At 40.3% G+C, this 23,366-nt stretch overlaps 1 protein-coding gene across 1 annotated transcript in view; it reads right to left on the bottom strand.

Annotated features, from left to right (window-relative positions):
- alien (COP9 signalosome complex subunit 2 alien) overlaps nt 1-23,366 on the bottom strand; it is a 66,407-nt gene that overhangs the window by 13,017 nt on the left and 30,024 nt on the right. Inside the window, exons 3-10 of the mRNA XM_071694851.1 lie at nt 22,703-22,830; nt 21,510-21,704; nt 21,142-21,267; nt 18,305-18,472; nt 16,993-17,097; nt 10,907-10,976; nt 9,661-9,799; nt 7,172-7,362 (exon numbers count right to left, since the gene is read on the bottom strand). Of these exons, the coding sequence (XP_071550952.1) occupies nt 7,172-7,362; nt 9,661-9,799; nt 10,907-10,976; nt 16,993-17,097; nt 18,305-18,472; nt 21,142-21,267; nt 21,510-21,704; nt 22,703-22,756 (1,048 nt within the window). The 5' untranslated portion in view covers nt 22,757-22,830. The remainder of the gene's footprint in view (nt 1-7,171; nt 7,363-9,660; nt 9,800-10,906; nt 10,977-16,992; nt 17,098-18,304; nt 18,473-21,141; nt 21,268-21,509; nt 21,705-22,702; nt 22,831-23,366) is intronic.

Raw genomic sequence — 23,366 nt, 5'->3', positions numbered from 1 at the left:
GGGCACATGGAGAGGATGAGTGAGGAAAGATTGACCAAGAGGATATATGTGTCGGAGGTGGAGGGAACGAGGAGAAGAGGGAGACCAAATTGGAGGTGGAAAGATGGAGTGAAAAAGATTTTGTGTGATCGGGGCCTGAACATGCAGGAGGGTGAAAGGAGGGCAAGGAATAGAGTGAATTGGAGCGATGTGGTATACCGGGGTTGACGTGCTGTCAGTGGATTGAAGCAGGGCATGTGAAGCGTCTGGGGTAAACCATGGAAAGCTGTGTAGGTATGTATATTTGCGTGTGTGGACGTATGTATATACATGTGTATGGGGGGGGGTTGGGCCATTTCTTTCGTCTGTTTCCTTGCACTACCTCGCAAACGCGGGAGACAGCGACAAAGTATATAAAAAAAAAAATATATATATATCCCTGGGGATAGGGGAGAAAGAATACTTCCCACGTATTCCCTGCGTGCTGCAGAAGGCCGACCAAAAGAGCAGGGAGTGGGGGGCTAGAAATCCTCCCCTCTCATCCCCCCCCCAGCACTACCTTGCATGCGTGCGGAGGGAGGGGGGTTGTCAGTTCATGCGTGGCGGGATGGCGACAGGAATGAATAATGGCAGCAAGTATGAATTACGTACATGTGTATATACGTATACGTCTGTATATATATATACAGAAGACAGGAGGTCAAGAGGTGAAAAAGAGTGCAAATGAGAGTTGGGGTGAGAGTATCATTAAATTTTAGGGAGAAAAAAAGATGTTTTGGAAAGAGGTAAATAAAGTGCGTAAGACAAGGGAGCAAATGGGAGCTTCAGTGAAGGGGGCTAATGGGGAGGTAATAACAAGTAGTGGTGATGTGAGAAGGAGATGGAGTGAGTATTTTGAAGGTTTGTTGAATGTGTTTGGTGATAGAGTGGCAGATATAGGGTGTTTTGGTCGAGGTAGTGTGCAAAGTGAGAGGGTTAGGGAAAATGATTTGGTAAACAGAGAAGAGGTAGTAAAAGCTTTGCGGAACATGAAAGCCGGCAAGGCAGCAGGTTTGGATGGTATTGCAGTGGAATTTATTAAAAAAGTGGGTGACTGTACTGTTGACTGGTTGGTAAGCTTATTCAATGTATGTATGATTCATGGTGAGGTGCCTGAGGATTGGCAGAATGCTAGCATAGTGCCATTGTACAAAGGCAAAGGGGATAAGGATGAGTGCTCAAATTACAGAGGTATAAGTTTGTTGAGTATTCCTGGTAAATTATATGGGAGGGTATTGATTGAGAGGGTGAAGGCATGTACAGAGCATCAGATTGGGGAAGAGCAGTGTGGTTTCAGAAGTGGTAGAGGATGTGTGGATCAGGTGTTTGCTTTGAAGAATCTATGTGAGAAATACATAGAAAAGCAAATGGATTTGTATGTAGCACTTATGGATCTGGAGAAGGCATATGATAGAGTTGATAGAGATGCTCTGGGGAAGGTATTAAGAATATATGGTGTGGGAGGCAAGTTGTTAGAAGCAGTGAAAAGTTTTTATCGAGGATGTAAGGCATGTGTACGTGTAGAAAGAGAGGAAAGTGATTAGTTCTCAGTGAATGCAGGTTTGCGGCAGGGGTGTGTGATGTCTCCATGGTTGTTTAATTTGTTTATGGATGGAGTTGTTAGGGAGGTGAATGCAAGAGTTTTGGAAAGAGGGGCAAGTATGCAGTCTGTTGTGGAAGAGAGAGCTTGGGAAGCGAGTCAGCTGTTGTTCGCTGATGATACAGCGCTGGTGGCTGATTCATGTGAGAAACTGCAGAAGCTGGTGATTGAGTTTGGTAAAGTGTGTGAAAGAAGAAAATTGAGAGTAAATGTGAATAAGAGCAAGGTTATTAGGTACAGTAGGGTTGAGGGTCAAGTCAATTGGGAGGTGAGTTTGAATGGAGAAAAACTGGAGGAAGTGAAGTGTTTTAGATATCTGGGAGTGGATTTGGCAGCGGATGGAACCATGGAAGCGGAAGTGAATCATAGGGTGGGGGAGGGGGCGAAAATTCTAGGAGCCTTGAAGAATGTGTGGAAGTCGAGAACATTATCTCGGAAAGCAAAAATGGGTATGTTTGAAGGAATAGTGGTTCCAACAATGTTGTATGGTTGCGAGGCGTGGGCTATGGATAGAGTTGTGTGCAGGAGAGTGGATGTGCTGGAAATGAGATGTTTGAGGACAATATGTGGTGTGAGGTGGTTTGATCGAGTAAGTAATGTAAGGGTAAGAGAAATGTGTGGTAATAAAAAGAGTGTGGTTGAGAGAGCAGAAGAGGGTGTTTTGAAATGGTGTATATATATATATGGGATGTATTTAGGGAATCAGAGATGGATTGCACAAAAGATGCTTGTGGCATGAGAAGAGTGGGAGGTGGGTTGATTAGAAAGGGTAGTGAGTGGTGGGATGAAGAAGTAAGATTATTAGTGAAAGAGAAGAGAGAGGCATTTGGACGATTTTTGCAGGGAAAAAATGCAATTGAGTGGGAGATGTATAAAAGAAAGAGACAGGAGGTCAAGAAGGTGCAAGAGGTGAAAAAGAGGGCAAATGAGAGTTGGGGTGAGAGAGTATCATTAAATTTTAGGGAGAATAAAAAGATGTTCTGGAAGGAGGTAAATAAAGTGCATAAGACAAGGGAGCAAATGGGAACTTCAGTGAAGGGCACAAATGGGGAGGTGATAACAAGTAGTGGTGATGTGAGAAAGAGATGGAGTGAGTATTTTGAAGGTTTTTTGAATGTGTTTGATGATAGAGTGGCAGATATAGGGTGTTTTGGTCAAGGTGGTGTGCAAAGTGAGAGGGTTAGGGAAAATGATTTGGTAAACAGAGAAGAGGTAGTAAAAGCTTTGCGGAAGATGAAAGCCGGCAAGGCAGCAGGTTTGGATGGTATTGCAGTGGAATTTATTAAAAAAGGGGGTGACTGTATTATTGACTGGTTGGTAAGGTTATTTAATGTATGTATGACTCATGGTGAGGTGCCTGAGGATTGGCGGAATGCGTGCATAGTGCCATTGTACAAAGGCAAAGGGGATAAGAGTGAGTGCTCAAATTTCAGAGGTATAAGTTTGTTGACTATACCTGCTAAATTATATGGGAGGGTATTGATTGAGAGGGTGAAGGCATGTACAGAGCATCAGATTGGGGAAGAGCAGTGTGGTTTCAGAAGTGGTAGAGGATGTGTGGATCAGGTGTTTGCTTTGAAGAATGTATGTGAGAAATACTTAGAAAAGCAAATGGATTTGTATGTAGCATTTATGGATCTGGAGAAGGCATATGATAGAGTTGACAGAGATGCTCTGTGGAAGGTATTAAGAATATATGGTGTGGGAGGCAAGTTGTTAGAAGCAGTGAAAAGTTTTTATCGAGGATGTAAGGCATGTGTATGTGTAGGAAGAGAGGAAAGTGATTGGTTCTCAGTGAATGTAGGTTTGCGGCAGGGGTGTTTGGAAAGAAGGGCAAGTATGCAGTCTGTTGTGGATGAGAGAGCTTGGAAAGTGAGTCAGTTGTTGTTCGCTGATGATACAGCGCTGGTGGCTGATTCATGTGAGAAACTGCAGAAGCTGGTGACTGAGTTTGGTAAAGTGTGTGAAAGAAGAAAGTTAAGAGTAAATGTGAATAAGAGCAAGGTTATTAGGCACAGTAGGGTTGAGGGTCAAGTCAATTGGGAGGTAAGTTTGAATGGAGAAAAACTAGAGGAAGTAAAGTGTTTTAGATATCTGGGAGTGGATCTGGCAGGGGATGGAACCATGGAAGCGGAAATGGATCATAGGGTGGGGGAGGGGGCGAAAATCCTGGGAGCCTTGAAGAATGTGTGGAAGTCGAAAACATTATCTCGGAAAGCAAAAACGGGTATGTTTGAAGGAATAGTGGTTCCAACAATTTTGTATGGTTGCGAGGCGTGGGCTATAGACAGAGTTGTGCGCAGGAGGGTGGATGTGCTGGAAATGAGATGTCTGAGGACAATGTGTGGTGTGAGGTGGTTTGATCGAGTAAGTAACGTAAGGGTAAGAGAGATGTGTGGAAATAAAAAGAGCGTGGTTGAGAGAGCAGAAGAGGGTGTTTTGAAATGGTTTGGGCACATGGAGAGAATGAGTGAGGAAAGATTAACCAAGAGGATATATGTGTCGGAGGTGGAGGGAACGAGGAGAAGAGGGAGACCAAATTGGAGGTGGAAAGATGGAGTGAAAAAGATTTTGTGTGATCGGGGCCTGAACATGCAGGAGGGTGAAAGGAGGGCAAGGAATAGAGTGAATTGTATCGATGTGGTATACTGGGGTTGACGTGCTGTCAGTGGATTGAATCAGGGCATGTGAAGCGTCTGGGGTAAACCATGGAAAGCTGTGTAGGTATGTACATTTGCGTGTGTGGACGTATATGTATATACATGTGTATGGGGGTGGGTTGGGGCATTTCTTTCATCTGTTTCCTTGCGCTACCTCACAAACGCGGGAGACAGCGGCAAAAAAAAAAAAAAAAAAAAAAAAAATAATATATATATATATATATATATATATATATATATATATATATATATATATATATATATATATATGCGAATAAAGTGTATATGAACACGCACCTTCATAGAACATACAAAGCTCCAACAGCCAGGATCGAACCTGGGACCCCTTGTGCAAGAGGCAGGCATGCTAACCGCTAGGCTAAGGGACTGTATAATAGGAAACAACTATTCGAAATACTAAGTACTCGAATACCCTTCGTCTCACAATGGTGAGCAACAGGGTCTATCGGTTCTTTCCGAACAGAACACATAGCCAGCTGATAGCGTTTTACCGAACCTGACTGTACAACGCGGAGTTATATGAATACGAATAAAGTGTATATGAATGCGCACCTTCATAGAACATACAAAGCTCCAACAGCCAGGATCGAACCTGGGACCCCTTGTGCAAGAGGCAGGATGCTAACCGCTAGGCTAAGGGACTGTATAATAGGAAACAACTATTCAAAATACTAAGTACTCGAATACCCTTCGTCTCACAATGGTGAGCAACGGGGTCTATCGGTTGTTTCCGAACAGAACACATAGCCAGCTGATAGCGTTTTACCGAACCTGACTGTACAACACGGAGTTATATGAATACGAATAAAGTGTATATGAACGCGCACCTTCATAGAACATACAAAGCTCCAACAGCCAGGATCGAACCTGGGACCCCTTGTGCAAGAGGCAGGCATGCTAACCGCTAGGCTAAGGGACTGTATAATAGGAAACAACTATTCGAAATACTAAGTACTCGAATACCTTCGTCTCACAATGGTGAGCAACGGGGTCTATCGGTTGTTTCCGAACAGAACACATAGCCAGCTGATAGCGTTTTACCGAACCTGACTGTACAACGCGGAGTTATATGAATACGAATAAAGTGTATATGAACGCGCACCTTCATAGAACATACAAAGCTCTAACAGCCAGGATCATATACACTTTATTCGTATTCATATAACTCCGCGTTGTACAGTCAGGTTCGGTAAAACGCTATCAGCTGGCTATGTGTTCTGTTTGGAAACAACCAATAGACCCCGTTGCTCACCATTGTGAGACGAAGGGTATTCGAGTACTTAGTATTTCGAATAGTTGTTTCCTATTGTACAGTCCCTTAGCCTAGCGGTTAGCATGCCTGCCTCTTGCACAAGGGGTCCCAGGTTCGATCCTGGCTGTTGGAGCTTTGTATGTTCTATGAAGGTGCGCGTTCATATACACTTTATTCGTATTCATATAACTCCGCGTTGTACAGTCAGGTTCGGTAAAAACGCTATCAGCTGGCTATGTGTTCTGTTCGGAAAGAACCGATAGACCCTGTTGCTCACCATTGTGAGACGAAGGGTATTCGAGTACTTAGTATTTCGAATAGTTGTTTCCTATTATACAGTCCCTTAGCCTAGCGGTTAGCATGCCTGCCTCTTGCACAAGGGGTCCCAGGTTCGATCCTGGCTGTTGGAGCTTTGTATGTTATATATATATATATATATATATATATATATATATATATATATATATATATATATATATATATATATATATATATATATATATATGACAGCTAGAGACTGAGTGTGAACGACTGTGGCCTTTGTTGTCTTTTCATAGCGCTACCTCACGTGCGCAAGAGGAGGGGGGGTGTCATTTCGTGTGTATATGTCTGTGTATGTATAAGTAGAAATGTATAGGTACGTATATGTGCGTGTACAGGCGTTTATGTATATTCATGTGTATGTGGGAGGGTTGGGCCATTCTTTCATCTGTTTCCTTGCGCTACCTTCGCTAACGCCGGAGACAGTGACAAAGTATAATAATAAAAGTAGAATAAATCTATATACATATTGCCTTATTTTACATAATTCGATAACATATAACATTCCAAACGCTGTTAGTGCAACTGTTACTGTATTCTCTAAAAACTACGCTACTAGCTATGCAAAACACACACTCAGTTATTAATCAAAGCTAATAGTGACACAGAGCTATTCTAGACTATTACCAATTACTTCTGCTATGTCAATGAAGTACATTAATGTGCATTTCTTACAAATCCAAGTTATTTTAGCAAAGGTCTTCTTTAGCTCTACATTGTGATTAGTTTTGGTTATTGAATGTTTCTGAAGTGCTATGCTCAATAAATGATACTAAAATAATATGATGGTAGTAAGGCATATGTATATCATGAAAAATGTGGAATTTATTTAATGGGAAAGTAGTTAATACACTTGTGAAAATTCAACAGAACCAATAAAAACTCACCTAGCAGCCAAAATAATAGCAATATATCAGTGAAAAGTAAAATTTTAAGGATCAGCTGGGCTGGGAGGCAAGGCAAGCTGATCTGAGATGAGAATCTGGAGGAAGTGGAGTGTTTTAGATACCTCTAAGTGGATATGGTGGCGGATGGAACTATGGAAGCTCAGGAGAACCATAGTGTAGGTTTGCGGGGCAAAGGGCCTAGATGAACTAAGAAGCATGTGGGAAGAGAGCATCACCATCTGTGAGGGTAAAGATGGTTATGTCTAATGGTATAGCAGTCCCAACGGTGCAGTATTGGGTGCAAGATGTTAAAAGACCAGAGGAGGGTAGATGTTTTTAAGATGAAATGCTTGCGCATCTTTGGCACTAAGGAATATGATATAACTTTTATCAGCAATCAGACATAACTAACCTTCAATGTGTTCCCGGATGAAGGGATCATCCATAATATTAGTTCGATTCTGTTTCAGGATTGTTTCAAATTCATTTATGTCATCATTCTGATATGCTGCTACCAAATTGGTCATTGCCAAAATTTCTGGGTCATTCTTGTATGGCTTTGCTTCCTGGGAATCAAATGGGTTGATACCTGATTTCATTAACCTGTAAAAGCAATGGTGCATCATTTATAAGATTATCAGTTATTAAGAGATTTAAGGAAGTGTAAATACAGGTATACAGCTCTTTTATATTAATCTATGGCTGCATATCTGAGAAATACACATTTATGTGTAACACTGAGGAGAAAATTTGTCTGAATGAGGTATGTCTAATCTAGCAGAATGTTTCTCTATCTATCCATCTATCTCTCTAAAGGCCGTTCCCTCTGGGAACTCCCATCAAGGGTTAGCCACGGCAAATGAGTCTCCACTTTTCCCTGTCCTTAAATGCCTTCCTTCCATACACCATTCCACATATTCTTTTACTATTTCTCTCCCTCCAGTATTCCTTCAATCTATTTGCCCATGTCACAGGAGGTCTTCCACTCACACCAAACCCTTTAACTGTCATATCATACACTCTACTTGTAAACTCCTAGTCTTGCATTTTTTCCACATGCCCAAACCACCTAAAAACATTCTACCACTCTGCTATTCACTCCCCTTGCATTCCCTGCCATATCACAAACCTCATACACCCTTTCATTTCTTTCTTCATTCCATCTAGTCACACTACATGCTCTCCTGAAATAGCTCATTTCCAGTGCCTGGATTCTTGACCTCTGTGAGTCAATCCATTTCCATGTTCCAGCTGCATAGGTCAGGGTTAGGAGGAATATGCTGTCCCTTAATCCTCTCTTTACCTCCATACTTACAACTCTACCCTTAAATATTCTATTAAGGGACCTAAAGACTCTTCTACTCTGTACTGCTCTCTCCCTTATCTCTCCTTCCATATCACCACACTTACCCACGACAGCTCCTTGATACTTAATTCTCTCACTTCCAGTCCTTTCACTCTATATGGTTTTACAAAATCTATACTTTCACTCTATTTCCTCTGAAACACCATTACTTTACTTTTACTTGCATTTACCTTCAATTGCCTATGCTTACACACATCATAAAACACTTGCAACCTTCCGCAACTCCTCTTCACTCTCAGCAAACAACACAGTATCATCCGAAAACAGGCTTGCCACTAGCCACCATATCTCACTGCCACAGCCCATCTCTGCACCCCTTTTCCTTAGTTTTGCTTTCATTGCTCTTATCGATCCATCTATATATATGTTAAAAAGCCACGTTGACATCACACAGCCCTTGCCTCACACCTACATGTATCCCAAAACTTTCACTCAGCTCTCCAACCACTCTTACACACACACATTTGCTCCTCTATAGAAGGCTTTCACACCATCCAACAGTTGTCCTGGTATACCATATATCCTTAACACATCCCAGAAAGCATTCCCCTTGACTCTGTCATATGCTCTCTCCAAATCCATGAAAGCTGCATGAAACGTCTTACCTTTCATTAAATACTTTTCCCTGGTCATCTTTACAACAAAAATCTGATCCATGCATCCCTACCTTTCTTAAAAGCCCTTTGCTCTTCACTTATTCTACATTCAGTCACTTCCATCAGTCAATTAATATTCTTGCATACACTTTTCCTGGTATACTTAACATACTTATTCCCCTATAATTGCCACATAGATCCTTAGCACCTTTTCCTTTGAAAAAAGGAATGATAATAGCTTTCACTTCAAACCTCAGGGACAACCTTCTGTTTCTATGCCAAATTACATATTGTATCTGTCCACTCTATCACACTTTCTCCATACTTCAGCATTTCAGCCGTAATCCCAATCACTCTAGGTGCCTTTCCTACCTTCAGCCTCTTTATTGCCCTTCTTAGCTCCCTTTTTGCTATAGGCCCTTGCCACTTCTTAGCTGTTTCGTCCCTCACCCATGACAGGACACTAGCAGAGAGTAACGCCAGTGCAGTGTTTCCAGAGGCAGCGAGGCTCCAAAATTGTCAAAAAAAAAAAAAAAAAAAAAAAATCCAACTTTTTAACTTGAACAAACCCTCAAGTTTCTCACCATCCATGGCAAAACAACCATAACCTATATCCTATGGCCTATCCTTTTCACCAACCTTGTACCATGCATAACCCTATAATAACCTCTCTTCTCAGAAACATTTATCATGTTATGTAACCTATTTTTCATTCTGAACATTCAACCTTGGTGCATTGTTTAAATGTCCTTCATTCTTTATTAATACATCCCAGGTCTTATGATACTCTTTTCTAGCTCTTATCACTGCACTATCTCTTCTCAGCCACTAGAAACCTTACAATCTGATTGTAAAGCACATTCTATTTTCAACAGAAATTTAAGTACAGGTCTTTAACAATTTCTTTTGTTTATAAATTTATAATTATTTTCAACTTACATGTTTGCAAGAACAAGATACTTTAAGCAAGTTGTCCTTCGTGGGCTACCAGATTCATCATAGTTTTTAAAAGCCTCAAAAAAGTCTGTATGGGCTTTCTCAAACTCACCCTCCCGAAGATGCATCTTGCCTCCACACTCTGAAAAAGGTAAATTTGATTATTATGTATAATGCATATCATTCTATATAAGTTTACTGCAAATAAACTGATAGCTTTATCTCTTAAGGAAGTGGCTTATGATGCAGCATGCTCAACTGGCTATATGGTATCATGCAGCTCTTCAAGCATCCTTACCTCTACATGATTCCATGACTGCTCCCTAATATTCCTCACACACATATACTCCCACATTCCATCCTTCTGATTCATCTTCAGTCTCCATCTTCCATCATCTTACTTATAAAACCCTCATACTCTCACATGCTTGCAGGCCCCAGAAAACTCCAGCAACTGGTGATAGACTTCAGTTTGTGGAATTTTTAAAGTGCTTAAACCTAATGGTTATTCAGTGCTTCTTAGCATAAAACATATATAAAAACTCAAAACTAACATATATTTTGGATTCCTTTAAAAAATAACCTATCTATTTCCTAAATCTATTTTTCCCACTTATTCAATATTTGAGACTCCTATAGTTTTAGCATCCCATTAATACACATTCCACAGTAAAACTACAACTGCTAATGTCACATATTTGGACAGATCTCCTCTCCACTATGTGACCATAGGTTAAAAGTCTGATCAATCCTCACTCGACAAAAAAACTTGAGAGTACATGTGAACATCAGTAAGGGTACTAAGGTACAGCAGAAGGATGAGACGGGATGGTTTGAAAGTAAATTTGAATGCAGAGGGCTAGGAGGAAGTGCAGTATTTCAGGTATCTGTGAGTGGATTAGGTTACCAAATGAAACCCAAGGGGGCTGAATTAGTTATGGGGAAGGAGAGGCTAAGGTCCTGAGTGCATTAAGGAGAGTATGAAAGGAGAGATTAATGTTTTTTAGGGCACAGATAAGTATATTTGGGGGCATAGAAGTTACAATAGTGCTGTACTGATATGAGTCTTGATCCTTAAACAGAAAAGAAAGGAAGAAAGTGGGCATGTTGAAAATTAAATGCCTGAGGACAGTATGTGGTGTGTTAGACTGATCAAGCAGGAGTGGCAGTGTCTTCAAGCAAAGTTCTATGTATCTGGGAATTCAAAAATGTCTCAACAAAATAATGAAAATCTTGACATTATACTTACCTCTTATAACACCCATGATGAGAGGATGAGGTATTGCTGATTTTATGTGAAGTGACTGTTCATACAAAGCCTGAAAATGATAGTATTTATGTTAGGAATTTTTTTTTTTTTTTTTTTTTTTTTGTCGCTGTCTCCCGCGTTTGCGAGGTAGCGCAAGGAAACAGACGAAAGAAACGGCCCAACCCACCCCCATACACATGTATATACATACGTCCACACACGCAAATATACATACCTACACAGCTTTCCATGGTTTACCCCAGACGCTTCACATGCCTTGATTCAATCCACTGACAGCACGTCAACCCCGGTATACCACATCGCTCCAATTCACTCTATTCCTTGCCCTCCTTTCACCCTCCTGCATGTTCAAGCCCCGATCACACAAAATCTTTTTCACTCCATCTTTCCACCTCCAATTTGGTCTCCCTCTTCTCATTCCCTCCACCTCCGACACATATATCCTCTTGGTCAATGTTTCCTCACTCATTCTCTCCATGTGCCCAAACCATTTCAAAACACCCTCTTCTGCTCTCTCAACCACGCTCTTTTTATTTCCACACACCTCTCTTACCCTTACGTTACTTACTCGATCAAACCACCTCACACCACACATTGTCCTCAAACATCTCATTTCCAGCACATCCATCCTCCTGCGCACAACTCTATCCATAGCCCACGCCTCGCAACCATACAACATTGTTGGAACCACTATTCCTTCAAACATACCCATTTTTGCTTTCCGAGATAATGTTCTCGACTTCCACACATTCTTCAAGGCTCCCAGAATTTTCGCCCCCTCCCCCACCCTATGATCCACTTCCGCTTCCATGGTTCCATCCGCTGCCAGATCCACTCCCAGATATCTAAAACACTTCACTTCCTCCAGTTTTTCTCCATTCAAACTCACCTCCCAATTGACTTGACCCTCAACCCTACTGTACCTAATAACCTTGCTCTTATTCACATTTACTCTTAACTTTCTTCTTTCACACACTTTACCAAACTCAGTCACCAGCTTCTGCAGTTTCTCACATGAATCAGCCACCAGCACTGTATCATCAGCGAACAACAACTGACTCACTTCCCAAGCTCTCTCATCCCCAACAGACTTCATACTTGCCCCTCTTTCCAAAACTCTTGCATTCACCTCCCTAACAAGCCCATCCATAAACAAATTAAACAACCATGGAGACATCACACACCCCTGCCGCAAACCTACATTCACTGAGAACCAATCACTTTCCTCTCTTCCTACATGTACACATGCCTTACATGTGTACAAGTATAATATTTATCATACTTGATTGCCCCTCCATGTGTTAGTGAGGTAGTGCCAGGAAAAAGATGAAGAAAAACCCATCCACTCATACATGCACATATATATATATACCCACATACACATCCATATACATATCAATACATACATATATACATATGTATGTATTCATACTTACACACCTTCATTCCTGACACCACCCTGCCCCACAGGAAAGAGCATCACTATCACCTGCGTTAGTGAGGTAGCACCAAGAAACCAAAGAAAAAAGGCCACATCTGCTCTCAATCATTCTCTAGCTGGGTGGATATGTTGGAAATTAAGTGTTTGAGGCCAATATGTGGTGTGAGGTGGTTTGATAGAGTAAGCAATGAAAGGGTAAGAGAAATGTGTGGGATTAAAAAAGAGTGAGGCTGAGAGACCAGAAGGTGTGTTGAAATGGTTTGGACATATGAAGGGAATGAGTGAGGAAAGGTTGACAAAGAGGATATATGTCTCAAAGGTGTAGGGAACGAGGAGAAATGGGAGACCAAATTGGTGATGGATGGATGGAGTGAAAAAGATTATGAGCAACTGGGGCCTGAACATACAGAAGGGTGAAAGGCTTGCAAGGAATAGAGTGAATTGAAACGATGTGGTAGAGCATGGTTGATGTGCTGTCAATAAACTGAAAGTGGGCATGTGAAGCATCTGGGGTAAACCATGGAAAGGTCGGTGGGGCCTGAATGTGGAAAGGGAAATGTGGTTTTGGTGCATTACACATGACAGCTAGAGACAAAGTGTGAACGAATGTGGCCTTTTTTGTCCTTTCTTGGTGCTACCTCGCTGAAAAATATAATACATATACTTGCTCACCTTCATCCATTCCCGATGCCACTCTGCCCCACAGGAAACAGCATCACCACCTCCTGTGTCAGCAAGGCAGCGCCGGTAAACAAATGAAGAAAGGCGACATCCGCTTACACTCATTCTCTAGCTGTCATGTGTAATGCACCAAAACCACAGCTTCCTCTCCACATCCAGGCCCCACAGACCTTTCTGTGGTTTACCCCGGATGTTTCACATGCCCAGGGCATGGAAAAATGTGAGAACAAAGGAGGTAAGGGGAGTGGGGGAGGAATGGCATGTATTTAGGGAAGCAGTGATGGCTTGCGCAAAAGATGCTTGTGGCATGAGAAGCGTGGGAGGTGGGTTGATTAGAAAAGGTAGTGAGTGGTGGAATGAAGAAGTAAGATTATTAGTGAAAGAGAAGAGAGAGGCATTTGAACGATTTTTGCAGGGAAAAAATGCAAATGAGTGGGAGAGGTATAAAAGAAAGAGGCAGGAGGTCAAGAGAAAGGTGCAAGAGGTGAAAAAGAGGGCAAATGAGAGTTGGGGTGAGAGAGTATCATTAAATTTCAGGGAGAATAAAAAGATGTTTTGGAAGGAGGTAAATAAAGTGCGTAAGACAAGGGAGCAAATGGGAACTTCAGTGAAGGGCGCTAATGGGGAGGTGATAACAAGTAGTGGTGATGTGAGAAGGAGAAGGAGTGAGTATTTTGAAGGTTTGTTGAATGTGTTTGATGATAGAGTGGCAGATGTGGGGTGTCTTGGTCAAGGTGGTGTGCAAAGTGAGAGGGTTAGGGAAAATGATTTGGTGAATAGAGAAGAGGTAGCAAAAGCTTTACGGAAGATGAAAGCCGGCAAAGCAGCAGGTTTGGATGGTATTGCAGTGGAATTTATTAAAAAAGGGGGTGACTGTATTGTTGACTGGTTGGTAAGGTTATTTAATGTATGTATGGTTCATGGTGAGGTGCCTGAGGATTGGCGGAATGCTTGCATAGTGCCATTGTACAAAGGCAAAGGGGATAAGAGTGAGTGCTCAAATTACAGAGGTATAAGTTTGTTGAGTATTCCTGGTAAATTATATGGGAGGGTATTGATTGAGAGGGTGAAGGCATGAACAGAGCATCAGATTGGGGAAGAGCAGTGTGGTTTCAGAAGTGTTAGAGGATGTATGGATCAGGCGTATGCTGTGAAGAATGTATGTGAGAAATACTTAGAAAAACAAATGGATTTGTATGTAGCATTTATGGATCTGGAGAAGGCATATGATAGAGTTGATAGAGATGCTCTGTGGAAGGTTTTAAGAATATATGGTGTGGGAGGCAAGTTGTTAGAAGCAGTGAAAAGCTTTTATCAAGGATGTAAGGCATGTGTACGTATAGGAAGAGAGGAAAGTGATTGGTTCTCAGTGAATGTAGGTTTGCGGCAGGGGTGTGTGATGTCTCCATGGTTGTTTAATTTGTTTATGGATGGGCTTGTTAGGGAGGTGAATGCAAGAGTTTTGGAAAGAGGGGCAAGTATGCAGTCTGTTGTGGATGAGAGAGCTTGGGAAGTGAGTCAGTTGTTGTTCGCTGATGATACAGCGCTGGTGGCTGATTCATGTGAGAAACTGCAGAAGCTGGTGACTGAGTTTGGTAAAGTGTGTGAAAGAAGAAAGTTAAGAGTAAATGTGAATAAGAGCAAGGTTATTAGGTACAGTAGGGTTGAGGGTCAAGTCAATTGGGAGGTGAGTTTGAATGGAAAAAAGCTGGAGGAAGTGAAGTGTTTTAGATATCTGGGAGTGGATCTGGCAGCGGATGGAACCATGGAAGCGGAAGTGAATCATAGGGTGGGGGAGGGGGCGAAAATTCTGGGAGCCTTGAAGAATGTTTGGAAGTCGAGAACATTATCTCGGAAAGCAAAAATGGGTATGTTTGAAGGAATAGTGGTTCCATAACAATGTTGTATGGCTGCGAGGCGTGGGCTATGGATAGACTTGTGCGCAGGAGGGTGGATGTGCTGGAAATGAGATGTTTGAGGACAATATGTGGTGTGAGGTGGTTTGATCAAGTAAGTAATGTAAGGGTAAGAGAGATGTGTGGAAATAAAAAGAGTGTGGTTGAGAGAGCAGAAGAGGGTGTTTTGAAGTGGTTTGGTCACATGGAGAGAATGAGTGGGGAAAGATTGACCAAGAGGATATATGTGTCAGAGGTGGAGGGAACGAGGAGAAGTGGGAGACCAAATTGGAGGTGGAAAGATAGAGTGAAAAAGATTTTGAGTGATCGGGGCCTGAACATGCAGGAGGCTGAAAGGCGTGCAAGGAATAGAGTGAATTGGAACGATGTGGTATACTGGGGTCGACGTGCTGTCAATGGATTGAACCAGGGCATGTGAAGCGTCTGGGGTAAACCATGCGAAGTGTGTGGGGCCTGGATGTAGAAAGGGAGCTGTGGTTTCGGTGCATTATTACATGACAGCTAGAGACTGAGTGTGAACGAATGGGGCCTTTCGTGTTTTTCCTAGTGCTACCTCGCACACATGAGGGGGGAGGGGGTTGTTATTCCATGTGTGGTGAGGTGGCGATGGGAACAAATAAAGGCAGACAGTATGAATTATGTATATGTGCATATATGTATATGTCTGTGTGTGTATATATATGTGTACATTGAGATGTATAGGTATGTATATTGTGCGTGTGTGGACATGTATGTATATACATGTGTATGTGGGCGGGTTGGGCCATTCTTTCGTCTGTTTCCTTGCGCTACCTCGCTAACACGGGAGACAGCAACAAAGCAAAATAAATAAATAAATAATTTGTTTTATTTATCATACTTAATTGCTGTTTCCTGCATCAGTGAGGTAACACCAGGAAACAGGCAAAGAATGGCCCAACCACTCACATACACATATAAATACATAAATGCCCATACATGCAAATAAACATACATATACATATCAACATATAAATATATGGACATATACATAAATACACATGTACATTTTCATGACTGCTTGCCTTCATCCATTCCTGTCGCCACCCCGCCACACAGGAGAGAGGGGCAAGTATACAATCTGTTGTGGATGAGAGGGCTTAGGAAGTGAGTCGGATGTTGTTCACTGATGATACAGCACTGGTGGCTGATTCGAGTGAGAAACTACAGAAGCTGGTGACTGAGTTTGGTAAAGTGTGTGAAAGAAGAAAGCTGAGAGTAAATGTGAATAAGATCAAGGTTATTAGGTTCAGCAGGGTTGAGGGACAAGTCAATTGGGAGGTAAGTTTGAATGGATAAAAACTGGAGGAAAAGAAGTCTTTTAGGTATCTAGGAGTGGATTTAGCATTGGATGGAACCATGGAAGCGGAAGTGAGTCACAGGGTGGGGGAGGAGGCGAAGGTTCTGGGAGCGTTGAAGAGTGTGTGGAAGGCGAGAACTTTAACTCGGAGAGCAAAAATGGGTATGTTTGAAGGAATAGGGGTTCCAACAATGTTATATGGTTGCAAGGCATGGGCTATGGATAAGGTTGTGCAGAGGAGGGTGGATGTGTTGGAAATTAAATGTTTGAGGATAATATGTGGTGTGAGCTGGTTTGATCGAGTAAGCAATGAAAGGGTAAGCGAGATGTGTGGTAATAAAAATAGTGTGGTTGAGAGAGCAGAAGTGGGTGTATTGAAATGGTTTGATCACAAGGAGAGAATGAGTGAGGAAAGATTGACAAAGAGGATATGTGTGTCAGAGGTGGAGGGAACGAGAAGCAGAAGTCCAAATTGGAGGTGGAAGGATGGAATGAAAAAGATTTTGAGCGATCGGGGCCTCCACATACAGGAGGGTGAAAGGCATGCAAGGAATTGAGTGAATTGGAACAATGTGGTATACCGGAGTGGAGGTGCTGTCAATGGATTGAACCAGGGAATGTGAAGCATCTGGGGTAACGCGGAAGACAGTGACTAAGTATAATAATATAATATATAAATACAGTTAACATACAATAACAATTCACCAACCTTCAACTTCTTATTATTTTTCTGGGCAGTGTACATCTGAATCTCTAAAGCATATATCTCTAATAGCTGAGTCCCTTTCTTCAGGTCATCTTCCCCTTCATCAGTCTGGAAAAACACAAAATTATCTTTTAATGCCAAATTACCTTTCCTACCTTTGGAAGGTGAAGTCAGAAAGACAATGTCCTGAACTGCAAACATCCAATGTTCCTACCCATCACTTACAATGGATGTATTTAATAAATCCTAACTATTCTTAGCTTCAGTCTTACACATGGTTCCATTATACTTACTCCTTTACACCCATAAATCAATGTTAATTAAATGGAGCTCTAGAGAAGAAATGAAACTGATTGAAAGATTCACATTCATGAAATCTATTTCAAGAGTAAAGACTGAAAATCAACATATGCTACACATTACAACATTAACTAAATAATGAAGTCTGTCTGCAACACACTTCTGAACATACCCTTTTATACTTAATATAATTCTCCTGCCAGACAAACTCAAGTCCATATCTAATATTCATTTCCTTCAACAAATAATTCAGTATTCTAAAATGTTAAAGTACGACTATTATGGTGCACTTTCAGAGGGGAGTTTCACTAGCAAAAAAGACGTGGTTCTTTTGAGGGGAAAATCATAATGGTGCCAATTTATAATAATAGAGTTCTATTTTTTTTTATTACACCTAGTCGTTGTCTCCCGCATTAACAAGGGAGTTCTATCTCTCTTTAAAACTAGAATTATCAATGTACTTGAGATTTAGGTTAACTGCTGATCATGACATGGTAAAAACATCCTAGTTTTCATACATGCAGCTACAAAGTATAGTAACCTTAATCCTTTTATGACATTTTTTTCATAAACTTAGTCAATCCACAGTCCTCACCATTTTCTAATACGGCATTCTTTTTTCCGTAATTGTAAAGTATGTCATACAAATCCTGCTCTTCTATATTCTCACAAATCATTTCATCACTCTAATTACTAATACTGTTAAATCAATATCAATTTCCTAAAACAATGGATATTCTTTTTCTTATCCTTGTTTGCAATTTCCTACCTTAGCAAGGTATCCTTAAGAACAGATATTTGAGAATTATAGGAGATATTCTAGTAAGGTTAACCTTCTCTTCTAACTTTCAAAAAAAGATGATACAAGAGAGAAGCATTTCTAGCTACCCAGTCCCCTTTTCTAAAATACCTTTAAGAACACACAAAATATATGGGTAGCGTTATTTTCCCCCTATCCTGAGGGATAAACAAGAATTATTGAAAATCACACCCCATAGTGCACTTCATGGCTTACCTGGCATGACTGATGAAGCTGCTTTAAAATCTTGGAGAGTCTCGTGTAATCTTCCCGGTCAAAGTACAGTTTACCCAATTTTGTGTTTGTCTTGAACCATAGACGGTCATTTTTAGCATCTTTTAAGGCTTCTAAAGTGGTTTCATAGAAGTCTTGCAGTAACTCCATCTGTAATTTTATAAAAATGCTCTCATTTAACTATTCTTTCTTATCATTAATTCTTATGAGGAATCATTAATAATACATAAAGAATGCATATATAATGGTAAAATATTTACACATTTTGATATTAAATTCATCTAATGAGCATTAGCATCTGCTTATTCTCCACTCAACTCCTTTTATTTGCTATAGAAAGAAAATTATCTGCAGACATCAACCATATTAGTATCTGTTTAATTATGGTACTCAATATCACCCTATACTGACATATCAGTGTATTCTCTATGTACCTGTTTATCATCTTTAACTCTTCGTATTCCCATTGAGTAGATCAAATGCATACAGTCTCTCAGTGATTAATTTATATACTTAATGTATGCTGTACTCTAAAGAGAACATGGCATTCTATTCTATACCTCTGATGCCTGTTCCATTCTGGTGGCCACAGCAACAGTCTCCATAACACGTGAACTCTAGTGAACATATATGTTTTATTTTTCATTTCATGCACAAGAAGCTTTATCTACATGACTCAATAGCACATAACAAAAAAAATTTCCTAAGCTAACTCATGTAATTAAGAAAATATATTCAGCTCCCTTTCCACATCCAAGCCCCACAAAACTTTCCATGGTTTACCCCAGATACTTCACATGCCCTGGTTCAATCCACTGAAGCATGTTGACCCCAGTATACCACATCGTTCCAATTCACTCTATTCCTTGCACGCCTTTCACCCTCCTGTATGTTCAGGCCCTGATCGCTCAAAATCTTTTTCACTCCATCCTTCTACCTCCAATTTGGTCTCCCACTTCTCGTTCCCACCACCTTTGACATATATCCTCTTTGTCAATCTTTCCTCACTCATTCTCTCCATGTGACCAAACTATTTCAATACACCCTCTTCTGCTCTCTCAACCACACTTTTTATTACCACAAATCTCTCTTACCCTTTCATTACTTACTCAATCAAACCACCTCAAACAACATATTGTCCTTAAACATCTCATTTCCAAAACATCCACACTCCTCCGAACAACCCAATCTATAGCCCATGCCTCAAAACTATATAACATTGTTGGAATCACTATTCCTTCAAACAAACCCATTTTTGCTCTCCAAGATAATGTTCTCACCTTCCGCACATTCTTCAACGCTTCCAGAACCTTCGCCCCGTCCCCTACCCTATGACTCACTTCCGCTTCCATGGTTCCATCCGCTGCCAGATCCACTCCCAGATATCTAAAACACTTCACTTCCTCCCGTTTTTCTCCATTCAAACTTACCTCCTAAGTGACTGGTCCCTCAACCCTAATGAACCTAATAACTTTGCTCTTATTCACATTTACTCTCAGCTTTCTTCTTTAACACGCTTTACCAAACTCAGTCACCAGCTTCTGCAGTTTCTCACCCAAATCAGCCACCAGCGCTGTATTATCAGCAAACAACAACTGACTCGCTTCCCAGGCCCTCTCATCCACAACAGACTGCATACTTACCCCTCTCCAAAACTTGCATTTACCTCCCTAACAACCCCACCCATAAACAAATTAAACAACCATGGAGACATCACGCACTCCTGCCGCAACCAATATTCACTAGGAACCAATCATTTTCCTTTCTTCCTACTCGTACAAATGCCTTACATCCTCGATAAAAACTTTTCACTGCTTCTAGCAACTTACCTCCCACACCATATACTCGTAATACCCTCCACAGAGCATCTCTATCAACTCTTATCATATGCCTTCTCCAGATCCATAAATGCTACATACAAACCCATTTGTTTTTCTAAGTATTTCTCACATACATTCTTCACAGCATACGCCTGATCCACACATCCTCTAACACTTCTGAAACCACACTGCTCTTCCCCAATCTGATGCTTTGTACATGCGTTCACCCTCTCAATCAATACCCTCCTATATAATTTCCCAGGAATACTCAACAAACTTATACCTCTGTAATTTGAACACTCACCTTTATCCCCTTTGCCTTTATACAATGGCACTATGCATGCATTTCGCCAATCCTCAGGCAATTCACCTGTGAACCATACATACAATGAATATTCTCATCAACAATCTAGCTTTAGTAATACTAATATTTATCAATATATCCATTCACCCAAGATGGGACAACCCTCTATCATTCAACTTTCTTGCACACATTCCCATTCACTAAATGTCTCAGAACACCTTTTTTTTCTCTCTCTAGTATGTCTTCTCTCAATGTTACTTATATCTCTACCATCCTTACTGGCTATAAATTCTAAACAACTTAACCCATGAGCATCTAATTATTCTTCATTCAAACTGATTATTAAACAACTTGACTTCCCATCTCTTTCCAAAACAAGAACCTAATTATTGTATAATTTTTTACATATACCATTTCCAAAATAAAACTATCATAAATTTTTTACATATACCATTTACAAAATAAAACTATCATATCAAATAGTCATCCATGTGCAACAACGAATCAAAATTTCCCACTCACTTTTCGATCAATTTCCTATTCAGTAAAATTAACCACACACAACCTCTTGTTGTTCCTTTACCAAGAAAATGTCTACTGCCTGGATTGAAAAAATTAGCTATTCTAAGGTTATGGATGACACTGATTGGCTAGGTTACTGCTATGTCACTGCAAAACACTGCACAATCACTAACATTCTTGGATGTAGATATGTAGTCCAGGATGGAATTGATGGACTTTTCACTGTAATTTCGAGTAACAGCAGATTTGATGTAAGTCAGTAAGTGTTTGTAACGTGTCATCATCTCCTCATAGTTGCCCTGAGAAAACGAGAAAATATTCTATATGGGTGTCAAAAAAATAATTTTCCTTCACATAATTATCTTGTTTCTATATTAAATATATAAGAGAAAGTGTCCAAAACATTTCAAATATACTGTCCCTTATCAGAAAGGTATCTAAAGTATTATACATATGGCATACTATCACTTATCAATTCATATTAGCTATCATCTTAAGAAAACTACAGTAATGCCACCAAATTTAACATGATATTCCATACTAGTCTAAAATTTATCTTTATCATCTGTTTAAGTGCTTTGAATCCCCATTCGCCCTTATCTCCAGCTTCAAGGTCCAAGACACGCTGAAAAGATGTAAGAGCTGCCCTTGGATCATCTTCTTTTAAGGCTTTGCTATTGTAGTACTGGTTCTCTAAGTCTACGTCTGGTTCACTGTTGCTGTCTTCAGAGTACTCCTGTAGAGGAAAACATAGAAGTTAAACAACAAATTTATTCTGTCTATTCTACTTCAAATCTTTAGTGCAACGATTTATGATATATGCCACTTCTCCTACGGCAGATTTGACAACACAAAATCTTATTTATTTTGATAAAGTACAGAAATTAGCACATTGTGCACTCCCAGCTAAACATCACATACACATGCTTTATGTATTGCAATGCCTTAAGATCTATTTTTAAGAAACATATTTTGCATATTCAATGTAAACATGACTTGATTCAATATGACATTAAGCTGTCTAGTATTCATCATAAATGTTTAAACTCATACTTACGTTTAGGTCATGCTTACATTTCAGATATATGCTCATTAAAGCTTTACTGACGTATCCCTGACTTTACCCTACAAAAAATCATGTGGGAAGACTGATTTTGTGATTTTTTTATTCTTAAAAGTATTTCATTTCGCATAGATCAAACAGTATAAGTGCTGATACTATGCACGTTGGTGTTTGGAAGACGGATATAATGCGGGTATTAAGAAATACTATTTTTTTTCTGCAATTATCCCAGAATCTTTGCATTCTTTTATCAAACACAGTTCTTCCTGTTCGTTTGAACATAACGAAAGCAAATATGGATAACATTCGGTGTTATCTTGGTACATTTTGACACTTTCGGCATATTTCAGAGTTTTGTTGTACCGCCCAAAACTGGTGGCAGGCAGCCTAAGAAACACCCGAAATCATTTATGGCAATCAGATGAGTACATGCTATTAAAATGCACGGAATCATCGTAAAGTGTCAACAGTACACAGTATCTCTTAAAAAGACAAACTATCTGCGATTAATGATTATCAACGTATCCCAAAAATTTTCCACGACAGGATTAAAATATTAATGGCTTACTTACAACAAAGACACAAGGAATACAACCTACTGTCATCATTAGCGTGTCTACAGAACCTTGGTGATCTTATGTGATTAAACATTAAGGGGATATTTGACTCACCAAGTCATACTCTTCCTCGTCGTCACACATAAAGTCATCCTCGGCGTCCGACATGATGTTGTGAGCTTGGTCGGTTATTGTGACGATGAGGATCAGCCTGATGTGTGTGTGTCTCGAGGATCACATTACTGGAATGGAGGAAAAAAAGATGAGATAAGGGGAAAGAGGAGGAGAAGAGAAGAAAAAAGGAGGGGGAAGAAGAAGAAAGGGAGAGGGGAGGAAGAAAAAGGGGACAAAATAAGAGATATAAAAAAGAGGTGATGAGGTCAAAAGTAGAGAAAGAATAGAGGAAGTGGAGGAGAAGAGAAAAAGAATGATGGCAAGAAGGCCCTGCAATTTCCCATGTGCTATTTTACCCTTAATAACATTGATACTGTATAAGGTGCAATATATGATATGATTGATGTTACAGTGAATGGTTGGGATTATCTTTTTCACGAGTCATATGCGTGAAGCTTGTATGTGAGCAAAGTATGCTTAAAGAATATCTGGAATGAATATGTCTCTGTTGTACGTATGCAACGTGATCTACCTATACTCCACCTATCAATAATGAAAATGATTAAGAATGATAATTTTGATCATCATTTGTAACTATATATTTCTTGAAAATTAAACCTGACCTGGATCATATTTTTCTTTAGTGACATTACCGCAAGGCGGT

This window comes from Panulirus ornatus, chromosome 57, assembly GCF_036320965.1.
Source record: "Panulirus ornatus isolate Po-2019 chromosome 57, ASM3632096v1, whole genome shotgun sequence".
NCBI lineage: Eukaryota > Metazoa > Arthropoda > Malacostraca > Decapoda > Palinuridae > Panulirus > Panulirus ornatus.
Note: the sequence above shows the minus strand (reverse complement) of the source record. Positions and strands in the feature narration are given on the sequence as shown.